This window comes from Rhamphochromis longiceps, linkage group LG8 (genome assembly GCF_057381845.1).
Source record: "Rhamphochromis longiceps isolate RC_006_pf linkage group LG8, R_longiceps_female_GT1.1, whole genome shotgun sequence".
Classification (NCBI taxonomy): domain Eukaryota; kingdom Metazoa; phylum Chordata; class Actinopteri; order Cichliformes; family Cichlidae; genus Rhamphochromis; species Rhamphochromis longiceps.
The window spans coordinates 16609203-16629989 of NC_140564.1; the positions used below are offsets into that span (position 1 = coordinate 16609203).

General features: G+C 39.3%; 2 protein-coding genes across 2 annotated transcripts in view; one reads left to right on the forward strand and one right to left on the reverse strand.

Moving 5' to 3' along the window:
• Positions 1 to 1713: 1713 nt before the first annotated feature.
• On the reverse strand, positions 1714 to 5201 carry LOC146663352 (uncharacterized). Its single transcript, XM_085415269.1, has 6 exons — positions 5131 to 5201; positions 3770 to 3805; positions 3387 to 3605; positions 2999 to 3280; positions 2758 to 2892; positions 1714 to 2658 (listed from the first exon to the last, which is right to left on the reverse strand). Exons 1-6 carry the CDS (start codon positions 5162 to 5164, stop codon positions 2210 to 2212), a joined length of 1155 nt encoding a protein of 384 aa, XP_085271395.1. The 5' UTR covers positions 5165 to 5201; the 3' UTR covers positions 1714 to 2209.
• Positions 5202 to 12536: 7335 nt separating this feature from the next.
• The window catches only part of LOC146663353 (SH3 and multiple ankyrin repeat domains protein 1-like), a 45766-nt gene continuing 37515 nt past the window's right edge, over positions 12537 to 20787 (forward strand). Inside the window, exon 1 of the mRNA XM_085416079.1 lies at positions 12537 to 12720. The gene's annotated coding sequence lies outside the window, so the exon portion shown is untranslated. The remainder of the gene's footprint in view (positions 12721 to 20787) is intronic.

The following is a 20787-nucleotide window of genomic DNA, read 5'->3' on the forward strand; positions in this document are numbered from 1 at the left end:
TAAAGCTGAACATGTTAGATAATTACATAAGGCTATTTTACATATTGTGCTTTTATTTTAAAACCTCAAAGTTTTAAAGCTATGAATTATATTCCTCCCAGCCTTAGTGTCATGGTCTGTGTGCAGGTAGTCAGGAAAAGAAGCAAAGTGCAGAAGTCATGGAGGCAGAAGTTAACTTAACAGAACCTCAGCTTTATTGCTAGCAGAGTACTAAAACTGAAATAACACGGGAACAGAACACAGAGGCAGATACGGTGATATGACGCGACGCTGAACATATGAAAATACAGACAATAAATACAAGAAGAACACGAGGGAATGAGACCAGATGGGGGACACAGCTGATACAAATTAACTGATGGGACCAGTCAGACACAAAACTAGAAACATCAACATAAGACACAGACCTTCAAAGTAAAACAGGAAATCCATAGAAAAAACTCAGAGGCACTGAACTAAACTTCTATTAAATACTAGAAACTAAAAATTACAATAAAATACACAAAACACTGGGTCACAGACCCAGGACTGTGACACTTAGACTAGCAGCCTCACACTGTAGCGAGGAGGAGACACTGCAGGACATAAATGAATAAAAAATGACACAAAACATCTTTGTAGTAATAATATTATCTCAAGCCTTTATTCCTGCTATTTGTATTTTATCTATTTGTACATATTAACCAGCATCTGCGTGTGGACAGCAGAGAAAGAATTTCATTGTACAGAGAAATGCTTTTTCTTTACACACATGACAATAAACGCTTTAAATCTTTGAATCTTGAATCGTGTACAGTCTTTCAGCACAGAATATTAAATAATCTACCGTATGTACAAAAACAACAACAAAAAACCCTGAAAGCAAATGCAAAACGTTTCCAAAACAAAAAAAAAATCCCGTAAAGGCAAAACTTTTTTTCCTTTTAACACGACTCAAAATGAAAAAAAAAAAAATCTTAATGTCTCATTCCAGCATTTCAGAAAAGAAAAAGAAATAAAACAATGTCAATAAAACCGGTCAAATAGCATCTCAATTTACTGGTTGCAATACATTTAGCCACAATACATCTGCGTTGTATGTGTGATTTTATTGAGAGAAAAATGTTATTGATATTAAATGGTTGAATATAGGACGCTAAGCAAGGGTTCGTTTACACTAAGCATAAATTTGTGATTAACTGATTTATACTAAATGGTGGAAACCGATAAAAGACGAGAAACACAGAGTACTTCAATCGTGTTGCCTTCAAAATAGAAATTCAGCAACATGACAACAAGCTGATCCGTTATAATCAGCATGACTTTAAAAAGACAAATAATGGTGTGAAGATGATTCATTTTTGTACGAGGAATAGTTTAAAAAAAATTAAAAACTGACCGTGGAGCTTGACTCACTGTTGCCTGTACTCTCAGGCTGTAGCTTCCATACTCAAAAAATGATGATACCATTTTTGTAAAACAGTTTATCTGAAATTGACCTGTCAAAATATTACATAGTATCAATTAAGAAAGTGGCTTAAGTGCTAAAAGGAATCTCACAGTGCAAAATATTTATCCCATTCCTGATGAGCTAATTTATTTATATTTCTGTATATATCACAAAGAAAAACACAGCTTTCAGAAATGCTCATTATACAGTACATTAAAAATATGATGGAGAAATCTAAATCATGTGATAATGCCTAAACTAGATGAATTAATAATGTGCAATGATGTAAGCAGAAACGCTAGTGAGCACTGCAAATATTAGCTTGTAGCATCAAAGCTGAAGGACATGATCAGTTAATAAAGCAGATTATTTGTAGACATTAAACTGAATGTAAAGTGTGGATGTGTTGCTTGTTTGTTGACTTGGTGTCACAAAGTGTTTGCTGCTCTTTTGGATTTTGCTGAAATTTTACTCTGTATCATTTGATTTAATTAATATATTAGAAACATTTCTCCCTGCCATTGAAAAAATTGTTATTGTAAAAACCTCACTCTAGCTGTTCTCTACAGTCTCTCACAGATTTATTTTCATTACTTATTATTGATTGTCAATCTGTATTGACACTTTCACGCCTGAAAGACTCCTGGAGTTTGTCAGATTTCTTAAACATTCATTCAAATCAAGGAATCTTAACTTTGGGATCGAGATCAACACATCTGCATGGTTTAGGTTTGCAGCATTAAACCTGTTTCTCCTGCAGTGGCGCAGCGCCTTTTTTATTCATTCGCCCGCTGTTGCAGACTCACTGGGCTTATCCTTCTTCCCTACTGCTTCATATCCACCCTCTCCACCTGCTGCACCCTCCACCCCTAAAGTGTGGTATACCTGCTCTTTCATTTCGCCTTTCTTCAGTGCTTCGTATCCACCCTCTCCACCTGCTGCTCCTTCCGCCCCTAACGTGTGGTATACCCCCTCTTTCATTTCGCCTTTCTTCAGTGCTTCGTATCCACCCTCTCCACCCGCCGCCCCTTCCGCCCCTAAAGTGTGGTATACCCCCTCTTTCATTTCGCCTTTCTTCAGTGGTTCATATTCGCCACCTTTCGGCTCTCCGCCTGATGCTCCTGCAAGGGTGTCGTACTCTCGCTCCCTCCCAGATGCCTTCTCCAGAGTTTCATACTTGTCATCACCTCGCTCTTTTGATCTCAGTGCCACATCCTCATAAATCCGCCCTGAGAAAAGTACGGCATGCAGTGTGGTATGAATACAGTGACTGTTACCATACCTAAAAAACAGTAAACAATCCAAAGAAACAAAAAAATGCTACTCACCTCCGTCACTTCTTCTCCTACGTCGTAAACCTACCACCACTATCACCACCAACATCCCCACCAATACCAACAATATTCCCAACACCATCCCCAACTTCCCCTCCGTCTTAGGTGGTTTTGGAAGCTTCCATGGATCTGTGGGAACAGAAAATATATAAATCTAATAGTCATGAGTCTCCTCGTTGTACTCCCATTAACTTCATTTCAATAAAACTGAAGACGTAATGAAAAATATGCTTACCAGAGGTGGTGAGAATTACTTGGTTACTTCTGTGAGTTCGACCCTTATCCGTACACCAGTAAATAGTCTCATCGACATTGAGGTCAGCAGTTTGAAACACCATACTGTTATTGACACCCTCCAATTTCAGTGAAACCTTTTTTAGACTTTCTCCACCCCTGCACACCCAGCACCTCCACCCTTTCAGACCATCCTTATTTTCAAGCTTCAGGATAACTGCACCTCCCTTCCACATGTTCTGATAGCCTGTCTCAATGGTGAGTGAAGCGCTGAGACCAGATTCTGCAGGACAAATAAAGAAAATCATCTCATTATTATGTGTGAATTGTGAATTTACCTTTAGATCTGTGGAAGTTTGAGCTCTAATATGTGTTGATTGTGAATTCACCCATGATATTGACTGAAACAGGGTCACTCTTTGTCCTACTGATCTCGCACCAATAAGGGCCTCCGTCGTTTGAGTTTTTAATTTTCACTTTCAAAGTGTCTTGTCCGTCGATTGTCTCAGCATTAGGTTTGTGCCATGTCACTGAGCTCGCACTTGGATTGCATTTTAAGTAAACTGTATCCCCAATGAAGGCCATTTTAAATGCAGGTACCATCAAAACTAAAAAACGAGAGAAAAAGAAGAAATGCAATCAAGTATTTGTGTAGCCCTTCTGAGAAAAACTACAAATACACTGTTGCGCATACTGAGCAAATAATAAAGGGCAATAAATGCAGTACAGCGTGTACAAGTGACATTTTTAGAAGTAAGTGAATATGGATTACCTTGTGGTTTTTGACATCTTACCATGAGTGGCAACACTGTAACAAAAGAGCAAAAAAGTGCTTTTTAATTTGAACAAATTTACCACCAAATGAGATTTTTATCTGTGTGACATTGAGCAGGTACTGGCACTGTTAAAACAAAGGAGAATACAAGAGCATGTTCAGTGGAATTATTTCAACAAATATGAAGTAACTTAGTGGTTCACGGACTATTTTTTAAATAAAAAAAATACATTTGTGACTCAGAGTAACCTAAAATTGCTGCGGTTAGGATTAAGAATTTTTAAAATTAAGTATAAATTAGTATTTGTTCAATTCAGCTGTAATTATGAGACACTGGGTGTTGTAAATATAACATTTTAGTTGATAGACTGGTGACCTGTTTAGTGCCCCCCCCCTCCTTTCTCCCATTTGACAGCTGAGTATGCAAAGGCCGCTGTAACCCTGAATTGGACAAGTGAATGGATGGAAATAATATTTGTCAAATATCTGCTTAACTGCCTGCATATGTATGAAAGATTAACTTTACATTTATCCAACACGTTAAGAAAAAATAATATTATTCATCATTTTGAGAAAAAGTCGAATCGTGGAAAAATGCCTTGTTTAGATGAGTGAAACAAATTAATGTGAGACAACATCTTTATTGTGTGACGGTGTAACCATCAGTCCTGTTTCCTTGCATCTGTCCATTACCAGTCATTTCATTTTGTACAAATTCACTCTTCTACGTTTGTGTGGTTTTCCGTCTGACCACACGCAGCTTTCTGCACCATGTTTTCGACGTCCTTAAACCGATCACCAGACTGTGTTTATGTGCGCAAAGAGAAATAAAATCTGTTCTTGTTACACATAAAACCCGATTCATTAAGAGGAGAATTCTCCTTGATAAAGCCGCTGGAATTTCCACAATGCAACTTTTGTCTCAAATTAGATTTTTGACTTTAATCATTTTTTTCTTAATGTGGTCCTAATACTCAGTCGTGGCACTTTGTCTAGAAACAACAACTCTTAACTATACATCTTGACTTTTTTCTCAAAATGATCAATAATATATCTTTTTTCTTAATGTGGTCCTAATACTCCTTCATAAACATCATACTGCTTCATAAAATCATTTGTCATAACTCACAAAGCTTTTTTCTTCAAATTAAATAACTCCAGCGAAACTGTCAAATATTTTTTATATAATGAATAATAGATAACTCCTGTTACTTAAATGCTAACTGCAGTACAGTTTTTAATTTTTTTCTCAAGTTTAAGAAATTACAATTGCAAAGTTATAAAAATAATTCCCAGCTATGTTTGCTTCATACAACAAAAACAAAAGTCCTGCATCATGTCTCAGCTGGCTTTCTTACCTGCAATGAGCAGCAAATGCTTTCCACTCGCCATGATCAAAGGTACAACGGGCAAGAGAAGCTTCACTTTAACTCAGTCACGGATGAGTGACAAGTGACTAACTGGCTGCTTCCCTTAATGAGTCATGTTGAGGAAGTTGAGGGAGGGCCATGCATAATAGTACTGGAGGAAAACTATTTTTTTTTAAAAACTATCTAATCATCTTAGTATACTTCAGCTTTTGTCTTAGATTTTTCCTCAGTTTTCCTCCTCCGCAGTATTTTGTCCTATAATGCTACGGACAGAGAAAAACGGGAATGATTGCGGCAGTTTTCTTCACACAAGTGATAAAACTGTTCCAGTAAGCTAAAAGAGAGGAGCTTGGGAACTTTGAAGGGTGGGAAAGTTTTAGCACTCCGAAAGCTTTCCTGTGATAATGCAGGAGAGGGCTCTGGGGACACTAAAGGTATTGAACATACATGCTTACCTCATATAACGGTGAAGAACACCTGAAGCTAAACCACTCAAGTGCGCCATTTTATTTATTTATTTAGTTGGTTAGTTCTTCTTTTCATAAAGGCCTTTCCATATTTCATATTTTGTTTGTACAGAATTAATTTTTTTTACAGATTTTGTTCACAGAAGAATCACATAAGTAACTGAGCTCACTTTCCTAGATAAGACAATTCTTAAAATGTAGTTTAAATTATAGTACAACACAAAAATAAGTGGGTTTATCACAAAAATTAGTTTTTTTTGTCATGTGAAAGGTACAGTGGCACGTTATTGTTCTTTGTAGAAAATATCAAATTTAAAAAAGTTCCTCCTGTTTTTGTTGCTGTCGTGTTTGTTTTGCAGCAGATGCACCCAAGTGTCAACTAAACATATAGGATGCTGTATTTGTCTAGTAGTTAGTACCGTTAGTGACAAAGTGCGGTATAAAGGGTAAGAGACAAGCTGTAGAAAGCAAAAGCAAAAACAGTCAAAATACCAAAACCAGATTGAAAAAAAAGTCGATCAAGATTTCAAATCTGTGACTTGAGCACTGCTATAGAGAAGCTCTTCATTTCATTACGAGTCACAGATAAAGTTATAAAGCAAGGAAAGCTATAATGTCTCAGCAAGAGCTTTCAGGTCTAAATTCTGTGATTAATAATCATAACTGGACTGATGATGCGAGTCATTCTGAGGTAAAGTCCCCTTTTGGCAGAAATGAAAACTACTGGCTTCTGTTTGAAATTCCTGGAATAATAGCAAAGATGTGCAGACCGAAGAATAAACCCGAGGCTTTTGCTTTACATTTACAATTTACATCTTACAATTTATGGGGATTTTATTTATTTATTTATTTTGGAGTGAATTAAATTAAATCTACCACATAATGGGATCAGTCTGGTACAAGTCAACTGTATGAGTTGGTGAGCAACACTGAGCTGCAGGATTCTGGACTTCCAAACTAAATACAGGAATTCCTGGGCAGAGTGAGCAACAGACCTAAGAGAATGTGCGGCGCTTTTATTTTTCAACCAGCCGATATGTGAAACAACACAACTCAATCTCATCAACAACTAACAACCTGAGTGAATCTCTGTTTAAATATCATAATCAGACTCAAAGAGAGTTCTTTGTTTCTTCACAAAAAAAAATGGACTTCAAGAAATGAATGCACACTAAGCACTCTGCAGTAGTAGAGACCTTTACAATTCCTTGCTGTTCACATCTTGGCTGACCTCACATGGACCACAGGCATCTCATATTATTTGCACACTCCCCTCCCTCATCACTTACAGCCCATCTTCTATCAGTCCACATCAGAGAGCCTTCTGACCACTCACCACCATCTCGGGTGGCTGTAGCTCAGGAGCTTGGTGATTCAGTCTCTGGCTGCTCCAATTTTTCCATGTTAAAATTTGATATACTGATTGTTGCATAGATATAGAAAAAAAAGTGCTCGTGTGATTGAGGCAAGTTGTATAAAGTGCTTTGAGTCTGGTAGAGTAAAAGAAAAGCGCTATGGTGTGGTTTACCAGTGGCCTGAGTTATATGAGTAGTAGAGTGTGTATCGGTTAACTCTATCCTCCCTCAATTGTATTTAAATTTAGCTATCTTCAAAGGAGAGTCACACACTAAACATGTTACCCTTGTTTCTCTTATTTTTCTTTATTTGCTACCTCATTGTGTTTATCTTGAGCAACACTTTGGTAGCCTTGTCAGCCTATTAAGATATATGATGCATTCAGTGTTTTGCAATTTCTGAAGAGGTTGCCTCATGAAAGTTCTTAGAATAGGAGCTTTTCCTCTTAGTTTTTGTTTTGTTTCTTCCAGCATTGCAGTATAAGTGTTCAGAACTGACCTTCTGCTCAGTATTTGGTCTTCATGAAGCAGTTCTGAGAAATTCAGGGGAAGCTGTTGCAGTTTCTCACCAGTTCAAACTGTTGCAAACCCTTATAAAGACTGAGAACAGAAACACGGTGAGATGAGCTGTACTGCTGTTGCTACCACAACATGATGCAAATCAAAAAGAAATAAAAAGGTCATGGTGACCACACTACGGTAAGTTAACGCAAACCTAGAGTTCCCCATTTCAGGTTTAAAAACTGCATTGTAGCACTAAAAACTTTAACTGGAAATAATCTTCAGGTCAAATAGTTACATGACAGTTGGTGACTTTATATGCGCAGGTCACATCAGGACACTGTGGGTTTTACGTGTTAGATCACCCATGGCCTAATGTAACAGCTAACTCAGGGCTAGTTTAAAAAAAAAACAACCAAAACAACTTCCCCTTATGGAGGCAAAGCTGAAATAAAGAACTAACAAAATAAGAAGTGGATTTGTCTGCCTTAAAAACTGACAATGTGCAGTTTCTCCTCTTCTGTTTTTGTTTCCAAGAATTTAAACACAGGAAACGTTTTTTCTTTTTTTTAAATCTATTTAGAAATAGATTTAAAAAAGCGGAAGAGATAGAAAGCCTAATCCTTTTTTAAAAGACAACTTGTTTCTACTGCTTTCCTTTTCGCCTGTTTCTTTCACATTATTCTGATAACTTAAAGAAATGTATGCAGTATTTCAGTTACTTTAATTGGCCACCAGAGCCCAGCACTGCATCAGTTTTCCTTGAGAATAACACATGAATGGGGCCTTAAGCCAGATCTGAGCCTGTTTTTACTGAATGTCTTTATGCTAAGCACTTCTCCAATAAATATATAAAAAACTATTTAATTTTAAGAGTGAATAACTGCATTTAGGGCTGTGAATATGCAAATCAGTCTAAGTTTGTGAGTGCAGAACTCATAAAATGGGATTTTTATTCTTAGGCTAACATGAATGCAGTTGGGTTTGTAGCGTTTCAGTTCATTCACACAGAAACTGTGACTTGAATTTTTTTTTTTTACACCAAACCAGCGATTCAAAGTGCTTCACAGCTTAAGATTCATAGATCAATATTTTGTCTCTCATCCTTCCTCTTTTCTCTTTTTTTGCCTTTTTGATTCCACGTCTACAAAAAAAGCTGAATTCACTAAAACACACAGGAAAATAAATAAATAAAAATCTACCCAGCATGTTCTTACTACTGTACGCTCCATCTGCCCATGACCCACTTTTCTCTCCTTGCTTGAGAGGGTTAACACAGAAAGCAGGAAGAAAGCTAGTTTCTCATTAAAAAAGACCCAAAAAAGGACATTGGGTGGCAAAAGCAGTGTAAGCATCAAGGTAGGATGAAAAGTGTGGTGAATATGCACTATGGAGTGGCGCACCATTAAAGCAGAGCAACGACTAGAGCTCTTATCAGGGGTAACAATGCAGGTGTCATGTTGTCCTTAAGAGGCTGGATATGGCAGGATTCATCTCCATCTCCTCTTAGCAGAGGGTACTGTTGTGCACATTAATGTATTTCAGCCGAGCTTTGCTTCCTCCATCCGTCTCTTTGATGGGCTCTAAAAGCTGCCATAAAGCAAGCCTCAGGACAGTCTTTTCACTCAAACACTCCAAAAGCATAAACGCTATTCACTGAAAGATACTTGTTATATAAAGTTACTTATCTGACATTAGAGCATGGAATATATCATTTCCTAATTTATCTTTTTTTTATTACCTCGTGAAGACAGCAGTCTTGCAACTTTTGCTGTTTAGTGAGTGAAGAGTTCATGTCATCTTTTGCTTCAGTGGGTAGGTCATGCACAGGAAATGTGGGTGCAGGCTGGCTGTGGGTTAATGTCAGAAGCAACTGGAAGCCGCTGCTGCTCTGCTTCTGAGTGTTTACCTTTCCTCTGCTGGCAGCCTGCCCTTGCAGCAGGTGACATGTAGCTGTCATGGGAGATGCTGTGCCATGTAAGGATACTGACTCGATTCCCAGTGGGACGCAGAGTGACGCAACCACGCCTTGAGCGTGTCACAAACAAGCAGACGTCACCAGAAACTAGTGGCCTGGTGGGGTCTTTGGAAATTTACACGCAATGTCACCATCAACAGAACTGGGAGACTTTTAATTATCATCTCTGGAAAATTAGATTTCGCTTCAGTTTGTGAGCTTGTCCAAAAATGTCTGAAAAACCTACCCCGACAACCTTTTATGACGTCAGAAAAGGGAGGAATTCAACATTTCTGTAACTAATAAGCCAGGCCACACCTGACCTAACCTGCCTTAGCGCTGGGTGATTAATGTTAGTTATGACGATTATAAAACAATTATCAAAATTCTTTCTTTTACAGCAGTCCCTCCCTAAAAGCCCAGTGTCACCGCCGATGAGACTGCGGCATGTTTCGTTCACTTCAAAGAAACTTTGATCACTGACAGACTTGTAGATAATTAATGATCATTAACGGTTTCCTTTGTGTACCCACAGACCTCGGCTTGGACTGGCAGGCAGGGTCTCTCTCCTGACTGCAACATCCTTTTTTATATATATATTCAAGGAAATTTTAAATACTAACAAAGGTAAATAAATGCATGATGTTTTCAAAATTCAAATACTATATCCATAATACAGACACTCATGTTTTCCCCTTTATTTAAAGGGTTTAAAAGACAGTATGTGTCAGTAAACTCAGATTTTATTTGCCGACTTGTTTAAGAATTTGCCCATTTTTGCAAACAAAGGTTTTAAGAGCGGGAGATACATTCATCAGGGCTGATTGCCATAATTCTTCCCAGACTTCTTTAGCTTTCATATCTAGGTTCCCAAATGGCATTTTTCTGTGTTTAAATTGTGCCCATTGTAATTGTAATTCACTTTATTTATATTATAGACATGATACCTGCTCTTAAAAGAGGCCGTAAATGAAAAACATTATTGCTACAAACTGAAGCATATTGGATTTGTACGGCACACAAAGCCACAAAGACTTGAATGAAGAAGAACTGTTAAGCTGCTCTTTTCATTTAGTTACAGAATGAATTTTCCAGTGTCTGATAACTTTAGTGAAAACACGGGTTTTTGTTTATTTTTCCAATAATTTCCAAGACGTTCAGTCATTTTCTTTCCAATCTCCTACCATGAGCTGGATGACTGAGAATCGACACCGACATCTTCTTATTGTCTTGGAACGACTGTGACCACATAATTTCCTCTGGGATTAATAACGTATTCTGATTCTGATTCATCATATCCCAGTGGTTTTAATATTGTTGTGTACTGTTGTGTTGATAGTGTTTTTGTAGAAGTGTGTAATGATGCTGATTGTGGGCACATGTTTGCTACCTTTGGCATGTTTTTTTTTTTTGTTGTTTTCTTGCAGGTGTCATTATCTTATTTGTTTTCTTGTTAAAGGACACTGATAACAGTCCATCTTTTTACCTTTATAAAGTATTATTTCCGAGAGTGCTGGTCTTTTCAAAAGTCAAATATTAGCCATGTAGAAATTAAAACGATATCAGTAATGACAAAAACAACTGCTGTTATAATTTTTAGGGTTTTGGAGCATGGATGGTGAAAAGAGATGAAAAGTTTAGTAGGATTTAACCAACTCTTCCTTTTTGAGTAAATTTAAAGTAAAGATTGTTTGATAGTGGCAGCATTATTCACAGGAGAAGCGTTACCATGTCTTCCCAATCTCTTATAATCAGGTAGGTGTTGATGCCATTTTCAAACATGTCATAAAAGATTTGTTTTTAAATTTCAGTCATGACAGCAAATAAGACATTTCCATCTCTGTATTTTAGAATAAGAAGTACATAAAAGCCTTTTCACTGTGAATGTGACGGACCAAGCAGTGAAGGAAAGTCAGGTAGAGGTTAAAGTTTTTTTATTTAACATTTAACTCCATAACAAACTTGGTTAAATTTCACAGAAAAATCAAAATCTTGTGCCCATAAAAGAGGGCAATGTAACAGTCCTCTACTCAAAAGCTGACACAGACCTACCTAATCAAGATAAAGGGGAAACTTAAATAGCGTTATGTGTAAGCCTCTACTGTAACACTGATATTACCACTGTGGGGCTGTAACTGCAGCCATCACAGTGAAGTACTGTGTGAACATAAACTAGCAGTTTCTTAACCTGTTAAAGTAATGAATTTCAGGTTTATTAGGTAATTCAAGGTAACCACTTTTAATTTTCTTTGAATATTCCGATTGTAGAAAAGGCTAACACGTCCACTGTACTGGGATCAGGGAAGTGCCAGCACCAAACGGCTCTAAAGGATAAACGGCAAGACAGCTGAGAAAACAACACAAAGATGCACCAGCCCTCACAGATTCTTCAAAGTCGAACACCAGTGGTTATCACAGCGCTTGACTGGTTGGTAAATGCTCCACATATAGTTGCAAACATGCTAAAACAAGGCAGCATGCCTGCTATATTTATCACTGGAAAGTTCCCAAACACAAACAGATTTTTTTGCTATTTTTTTATGACCTTTCAGCATCAAGGAGACAAAGGGAGCTGTGCAGTGTGCAAACCCATGGCCAGATTGTGTGTGGGACAGATAAAAGGTGGAAATCAGTGACGTGAGTGTATCTGATTGATAAATTGGCTGACATAATAGGAGAGGAGCTATGGAGCACCAGAGAGGTGGTTGGACCGTGAAAAACTGAAAGAATGAGGCAGAATAATGAAGAAAATTGGGGATAATTGAACAGAAGAGCACTTGGGTATGAAAAAAGAGAGGGAGAGGGAGAGTGAGAACAACTGACAGATGGTGAAGAGTGGGTACACAGAGAGGAAGGAGAATGGAGGCGAGACAGATCAATCTAGCAGCTGAAGTAAGACAGAAAGAGAGTATGCAATGCTGGAGAGGGAGTGCATGAATGTGTGTGCAACACGGAGAGAGGGAGGGGAAGAGAGAAGCTATACCAGGGCATAGAGTAGGTGAAAGAGTGTGTGTGTTTGTGTGTGTGTGAATGAAAAAGAGAAAGGGAAGCTGCACAATACAGGGGCTCGGGCTGGCTCATACCGATGCATATTTAAAGACTAGAAGGCTTGAAAATGTGATTTTGAAAGAGAAAAAGGCAAATCACTTTTTCATTTTTTCCCCTCATCTATGTTTTACTGACTGGATCTTTCTCTCATTTCTTTAATCCTGGTCCCTTTTTACTCTCTTTGTGGTTTATGAAGGAGGTCACTACGGATACAACAAGGAGCAACACAGCCTGAACTACAGATCGAGAGGTATTTAGTTTTTTGTGTTCCTCAATACTTACAGAATGTAACTGAAGGAGAACTGCTGTGCGTCTGTGTGTGTGTGTGTGTGTATCACACAACTAAACTAATATAAAGTGTTTGCAATACAAAGGAGCATTAACATCTTTATTGTGTGAACGTAAATTGAAAAGAAGGAAAGAAGGAAATGATCTTTAGCGGCGAGGTGAAAGTCACAGTGCTTATGAAGGAGAAGCTGCTGAAATTGTGACGGGGAGGGGGGGGCATGCATGTCCTCTGAGGTCTAATTCACATGTTTTATGTAGGATGAGAAAAGTGGGACAGAAAACAAACAAAAAAAGTCACAGTGCCTCTAAAGAAAAGTCTGTAGCAACTGAGCAAATTACTCCCTCACAGCTGTAGGACGAATCAGTGAGCGCACACTGCTCTAATGTAATGCACACTTTAATAGATAAAGTACCAGCATTCAGCATGTGGAACGATCGTTATACATTTGTTTGCTCACAGGAGATGTAAACCTTGGAAGTTCAGTTACAACACTGCCTGCAGATGGTTTTTCTGTCCCGCAGAAAATTGTGATTCTTCTTTCTCCCCTTTGTCACCAAATACAGGCTTAAAGGTTAATGCCGAGTTCGCCGATGCTATTTTACTGTGACCTTGACCTTCCTTTTAGTACAGTGAGATAAATTGTGTTTTTACTGGACTCTGTGCAAAGAAAATTGAAAGTCAGTGGTTCTCAAGGTGGCTTCCTAGATCCCCCCGGGGGTTTGGGACCAGGAGCCAGGAACACTGTGCTGTTGGTCAGCCTCCATCAGCACAACCCTCTGCCACCCAGAGCATTTTATTTACGTTCTAAACATAATATATGCACTCTGGCTTTAACCTTCACTTCATCTAGAGGATGTTTTTAAGACACTGTCAATGTTAACATGATGAAACAAAAAGCAGCACACAGAGGGGAGAATGAAGGGTTGGGGAATGTGTCGCTGCAGACCACGTGGCACCCCTAGAGCAGTCATCCTGTGGGAGTGCTCTGATTAAGAGAAGGTACATATTTACACATGTGGACTGTTTACAACAATGGGACAGGCGTATCTTTTAATACCTCGCCCTCAGTTCCTGCTTGGCTCATTGGAAAAACACAGAAACTCTTGACTCTGTCCACGTTCTTAGGTGAAGCCAAATTAGCTAAATAGGTCTTAACATTATGAAGAGCTACCTGGGCCCAGAGCTTAGCGAGAACCATTTGTTCTAGAGGAGCTGTTAATCTGACTCCACTTTGAGTTATAACCATACATTTTTGGACTGTGACTATCGCTCACTATTACCCCATTTACAAAGTCAGTTATGGCCTGTAATATGACAGTGATCCATGAATACAAGAAATGGTGGAATAGCTGATAGAGTATGTTAGAAGTGGACGTTTGGAGAAAAAAACGGTTAATACTTATGCTTATATAAAAGCTACCTACATGCCTGTATTACTACCACCCAGACACTTCTGCTGGGATGAGTTCAGAAAGAAAAAGGCGCTGAAATGGAAAGGTGAGCAGAATCAAACGGGAGCTCATCAACACCCACATTTCACACACTTGTTTAGCTGTGACTTGTCAAAATCGTTGCCTGCTCGCAGTATTTTTGGTGTCAGCTGGTGGAAAGGTGGAAACCCTCTAAGGACCCTAGAGAACCGATTGCCATGCGCATGCAGCCACACACACATACACCTAAACGCCTCATTTGGTTCAGGCTTGGGTGAAAAAAGTGCACCAGAGTATTAGCTAGAGCTATGCAACAGTGATGCATTCCAACTCTGTGCCCTTTCATCCTATAGATACCACTTAATTGACTTCGCACAACCTCCTAAGACTGGCCCGACTGTCTAATGCACAACAAGCAACGCTGGCTTTAAAAGCATACTTTTTTCTATTGCAGAATTACACTGAGGGGAATTCATTTGGGAGAAGGAGAAAATAAACAAAGAGGGCAATTTGGAGCGGAGTGGGCAATGGAAGATTAATGGCCTCCTCAAAACACAGAACAATTGATCATAATGGAACAAAAGGAAGCTGGGCGACACTATCAATGCCAGTAAGGGACTGAGCGATTATACATAATATGTGAGTAACGCCAAAAGAGAATGTGATTATGAAGCAATTGAGTGGAAGATGAAATACGCTGGACAAGCCAAACGGCTCGATGTGTCAGCGGAGATGAGCGTCTCAGAAATCAAGTTTTCCGATTCATCCTGTCTCGTCTCCTGGTGTTCTTTCCTGCCCTGTCCTCCTCAATCGGGAAGAGCGGGAGTCCATTAGCAGCCTGGTCAGTGTAGCAGATGTGACAATGCTATACAGCCCTGCAATTCCCCAGGGTTTGGTATGGAGCAAGTGTAGGACAAAAAAACAGACGTTCTGAGCGACTATTTCCAGTGACAGCTTACTGCTGTGGAAGAATACAGCTAGGCTCCATTAGCAACAAGCTTCTACTGTATATATATGAAGCAGAAATGCAAACCCTGAAAAAAATACCCTGTAAATCAGTCCCACAGGGGTATGGAGCTATGAAAAACCAATACATAAGCAAAATAAACTTGCGCATATTTTACACGTACACACAAATATTAAGTGCCATGTATATCAGGGGAATCTGATCTGAAAATATGGTTGAAAAACAAACAAACAAACAAAAAACTGGCCTGGCTCACTCTCTGCTTAACATTTAGTTGTCATCAAATAACCTTGAAAAGCAATTTTTTAATGCACTTCTAATTGTTATTTGTGGAGTCGATAGAGTCTCATTGCTGTGCTCATTAAGAAGAAACAGGAGAGACGAGTTGTTTCCCCTGACTCTGCAGGCTTTTCATTATTACATACAGGGAGATTTCCCCAAGGGGAAAGATCTGGAGAGTTGCCGTAAGCCATGAAAATAGATGCCAGCAAACTGCAACAGAAACTCAAACACCTTGAGCTTTACCGTTTCTGAACACAACTTCAAATGAATGATTGAACCATTAAGTCGCAGTTGTTTAACGAAGACGTCTCAGAGAGTAGCAGCTGCATTTCAGATGCCCTGATTACAAGCATCTTAAAAAAAGGAGGAACACACTTCTGTGTTCTTGGCAGCTGTTGTTGCAGAAACCAAGTGAGAGTTCAATCTTCTTTATTACATAAAAACAGAAGTAATACATCATAAGGTGACAGAGCTCCAGCGCAAGTGGGTGATCGCACACCTTTAGGTCTTAGTATAATTGTTTCAGCTCATTAACCCCACTGTTTCCTTCAGTTGCTTTTTTTCCAGGCCCTTCTGGCTCACTTCAGAGCTGTAATGAGGTGGTGCACATCTTGTCACACTGAAGAACAGGTGCAAAAAGAAAAAAAAACATGTATTTATTGTCCAACATCTAACCTTAGTTTGGAAAAGAAAATAAGAAGTGACGTTCCCATTTGCTACTATGCAGGGATAAATGTTAGAGATCGTGTTTCTCTTTTAGCTTAACTGTTCCTGGTTTCAGATTAAGATTTATTACAAAGTTCTTGACTCTGAGAACTCGGAGAATAAAGTGAAATTGCAAAGTTATTAATGAAGGCTTCTCCAGACTGTAGCATGAATTATGCTCTGTTACATGGAAGGTGGATAAACTTTAATGGGTCCTGACAGCCACTGACATGGTTCTCACTTTGTCAGCCATGTCTAACAGCATTTATTAGTACCTTGTTGATTTTTGTCTCTCAGCGTTATCTTTAAGTCGCTGGACGTGCAAGGTAAGTAAAACTGTCACTAGCGGACACTTAATTTGTGGCCATAAAATCCACCCCAAAGCCGCAAAACCTGCACTCATGTCCGTATGTCTGACTAGTTTGCTTGTGGCATGCTTTTCATTGCATTTAATGCTTTAAGGCAGGAGCTCTGCCATTAGTATAGAAAGAAAAGGGTTTCCTTGAAAAGCTTGCTGAACGCAAGGACGCCTATCCTGGTTGGAAATGTTTTGACTTCTTCGCTGTTGCTCTTCCTGCTCCTTCTTTTGTTGTTGAGAAACAGAAGGAAACCTGCTGTACAGTCGCCTCTGAAGTCTCTGCTTTCTTGACATTTTAATGAGCTTTTTGTAACTCCGTTTGCAGCGAGTGAAAGGGAAGCTCGTGTTTTAGCAGACAACAGAGGGTACTGTTGAAAAAACACGACTGCTGTATGATGTTTGGTACTGTACGTGTCAGCACTGCACCACAGTTTAATGCAGTTAGGTGAAGCAGTCAAGCTGGTGAAGACACTGGGTTCAATCCACTAGCACACACCGGTTGCACAAAACAAGCTTGGATTCAGCGCTGCTACAGGACACATGCACATGGACCTCGATTAGGGTGTTTAATAGCAAAACTGCATGCAGAATATGCTGGTGTAATGTTACATGAAGCGTGAAAGTGCAGATTTTAAGTTAGGGAGGGTCCTCTGTCTTCAGATGGAGGAGCATTTTAATATTATATTCAGAGTCAAAAGATCTTAAAATATACAAAAACTCTGCTGTTATCACACAAACTTAACCATAACTTATGAAAACAAGGTCATGGGCCAAAAAAAGGAGAAGCTGAAGAACCCTGATTTAGATTTCCTTTTTTCTTGTTGCTTTGTTGCGTGGGCAACAACACAACATAAGCCGTGCTATCAGATTAATGTTTATAGTTAGAGAGAAGTCTCAGAAATAGCACGGGGGATGTTCACTCCTAAATCTGTGCTGCATTGAGGTCTCCCGGCCCAACCAACCAAGTTTAGCCCAAGCGAGGCCCTCAGTGCACGCTCCACCTGACCCAATTATATCCAGTCTGAGGGGAAAGATAGCCCACTTTGATCTACACAAGACCGCCAGCCAGGCTTGGGCTGACTGGTCTGGCGCTTAACGCTGCTTTCCTCTGGACACTTTTCCAGCACAGATGTGTTTGACTGCTCCTTAAAGAACTATCGACTGTGCTCGAAACATCAGGTGAGCGGCAAGTAACTTATGGGGGGCACAACTGTGGCCCCTTTCTGCGAAGAGAAACAAGAAGGGCAGTCCTTGGTGAGGTTTTTGGCCTGCAGATGAAAGAAGAAGGATGTTTTATGTGAAATGGAGAGCTGGGGGGTAATTATTTTAATCATCCATTTAATCAGCCAATAGCAGTATTATCGTTTTTTTTTTGTTTGATCAGCATGAGATAAGCAGCTGATTTAAACGCATCTGTTTGTGTTTGATAGGATCACCCCCCCACCACCACCATCCCCCACCTCCATCCTCGCTGCGGGAATTGCCAGTCTCTGGGTGCACAGAGGATGTATCTACTGCTGGCATTGTTACCCGTCTTTAAAATGAATCCAGTATGCTAGGATTGTCGATTAAACACTCGCATTTCGCCGGATTTTATGAGGCACGGATTTAATTACAGCCTGAAAATGCCAAGCCTCGTCACTGCAAGGGTAAATGAAGCGAATAAATTCCTCTGTGGATCTTTTTAAACTTTTGCTTTGGAGAATGTAAACACGAAAACTCACAGGATCTTTTAATTATGCTGTCCAGCCTTAATGAGAGCTGATGATGATGCAGGGTAGATCGCAGCTTAGCCCTTCCCCCGTAAACTCATACGTCAGACCATTCATATAAACCTAACTGCCCTCTCCTCTCCATGTTAGTGGCTCATTCTGTCCATTTTACACTGGAGGAGGCCCGGCGTGTTCTTGACGGTTCTTCGTCATTGGTCATATGAAAAAGGCTGTAGGGTGGAGACCCAGTCAAAGAGAGGGATATAGAGGACAGAACTTGGCCGCTCCACTTTTTCAGGACGTAAAAGTGGGACAATCTGTTCCTTGGATGATCTCCAATTCTACTTTCCGGGGACCGATACACTGAAAATATATCTATACACATGCACTGTCCTACATAGGGAAAGACTGAGAGAAAAAGAGAGAGAAAGAGAGAGAGATTGACAAAAACGAAATATGAAAATGAGCTGAAACGACTGGCCATAAGGTCTTTCCAGTGTAGTGTGCTGGGGATGTGCTTTCTGTGGCCAAAACAGGAGAAAAACTGCAACATGCACGGATAAGACATTTACAGGAAGATCTTTTAAAAAGTGATGTAGCATAATCTAATAAACTACAGTGGGGATGACAAATTTTGGGCAGATCAAACATGATTCCTGCAGCCTTTATAACTGGTGTTGCCAAAAACGTGACTCTGACTTATTCACCCAAACATGCATGGTGTTTTGGTATTAATAGGTTATTACTACAACTTTGCCAAATAGCAAAATGTACAAGAATATCATAGAAGAGACGGATATAAATAGGGATGACTGTTAGCCATTAACTTTTTCTGTAAACCTCTCCATCCATCCATTTTTGCCCTCTAGGGGTCTAAGGAGGGCATCCGTCTCTGTCATCATTATCATGATTAATCAGTTCCTGATTCTTCATTACTACCTTTCATTACTGTCTTTGGACCCACATCCGACCAGGATTATGGAAATACTCTTCTCATAGGGTCTAATCATCATGCTGCAGTGCTGATGTCCCAAGGGCAGAGAGACTCACCAACTTCTGAAATCTTAAGCTGTGTTTCGTTTCTGCTCTTACCTTGCATGCATGTTAAATGTTTGTCTGGAGATCATGATTTATAGCAATTGTAGGATTGCATGACACTGATAAAATATTTCTACGAAGACCTAGCTTAGCATTACATAATATTCTGTATGTTTAGATACTAATGGATAGGTTCACAGTTTTCACGTAGCTGTTTGCTCATCATAAGCACGTCTCAGCACAGTTTACTCTCACCGTCAGACTGAGACAACAGTTCTGGGCTGTTTAATGCGACTCTCTTTGGATGCTAACTTAGTACTGCAGCAGGGCAACTAGCACTTTCCCTTTAGCTTCCTGAAAGAGTAATCATTTAAAAATGTTGTTTTCAAATCAGACCAAAGGTAAATACGCCAACATCTAGGTGGGAATACTTACTGCCTAATTCGCCATACATGTTCATATTTGCAGTTAGATCCAGACTTTGCCCCTTTAAAGTGGTCTCGAGCACTAGCTCTTCAGGCTTTCTGAAGGTCATTCAAAGTTTGTCTTTGGGCATTGGCTGCTTTTTCACTCACTTTCTGTCCTCTCCTCGTACCTAAACCATTTTCCAAGGAATGTTTTTTTGTTTCTTAACACGTTCTCAGGACTTGTGAATCATTCAAGCATAAAAAAGGCACCTTAATCAAGGCAATAACCAGTGTTGTATCCACACATAACAGAGAACTTACCAAGAAAACTATTTTAAATTGAATCTTTAGACGCTTTGTTACCAGCAGCTTGTTGCAAAACACATCATTTGTTCCCATTTCTTTAGATGAATCTAAGAAAAATGCCAAAGATAATTAATTTCATTTCATTTATTTATTTATAAAGCACGTTTAATAACAACAGGGAGCTGACCAAAGTGCTGTACAAAGTAACAGTTAAACAATGACATTGACAACAACGACAGGTAAGAAAATTAAAAGAAAATTAGGATAAAAGAATTGGTAACTCTCATACAGTTTTACAGTTTTGAAAGCCAGAGTAAAAAAAATATATTTTAAGATGCGATTTAAAAAGAGTAACAGTTGGGGCCTTTCTAATGTGGAGAGGTAGATCATTCCACATTTTTGGTGCCACAGCCGCAAAAGCCCGATCTCCTCTATGAACCATCCTAGACTTATGTAAGGTAAGGAGCAGGTGATCACTTGATCGAAGGGCTCTAGAGGGCGTATAAAGCTGCAATAGGTCAGACAAATAGTCCGGTGCCTGGCCAATTAGCACTTAATAAGTCAAAAGTACGATTTTGAATTTAATTCTAAAACACACTGGAAGCCAATGAAGGGAAGCAAGCACTGGAGTAATATGTTGGTGTTTCTTCACACGAGTCAAAAGGCGAGCTGCAGCATTCTGTACAAGCTGGAGCCAGGCCAAGCTGGACTGACTGACACCCACATATAGTGAATTGCAGTAATCCAGTTGAGATAAAACAAATGCATGAATTGCTCGTTCCAAATTTCTAAAAGATAAAAAAGATCTCACTTTGGATTGATA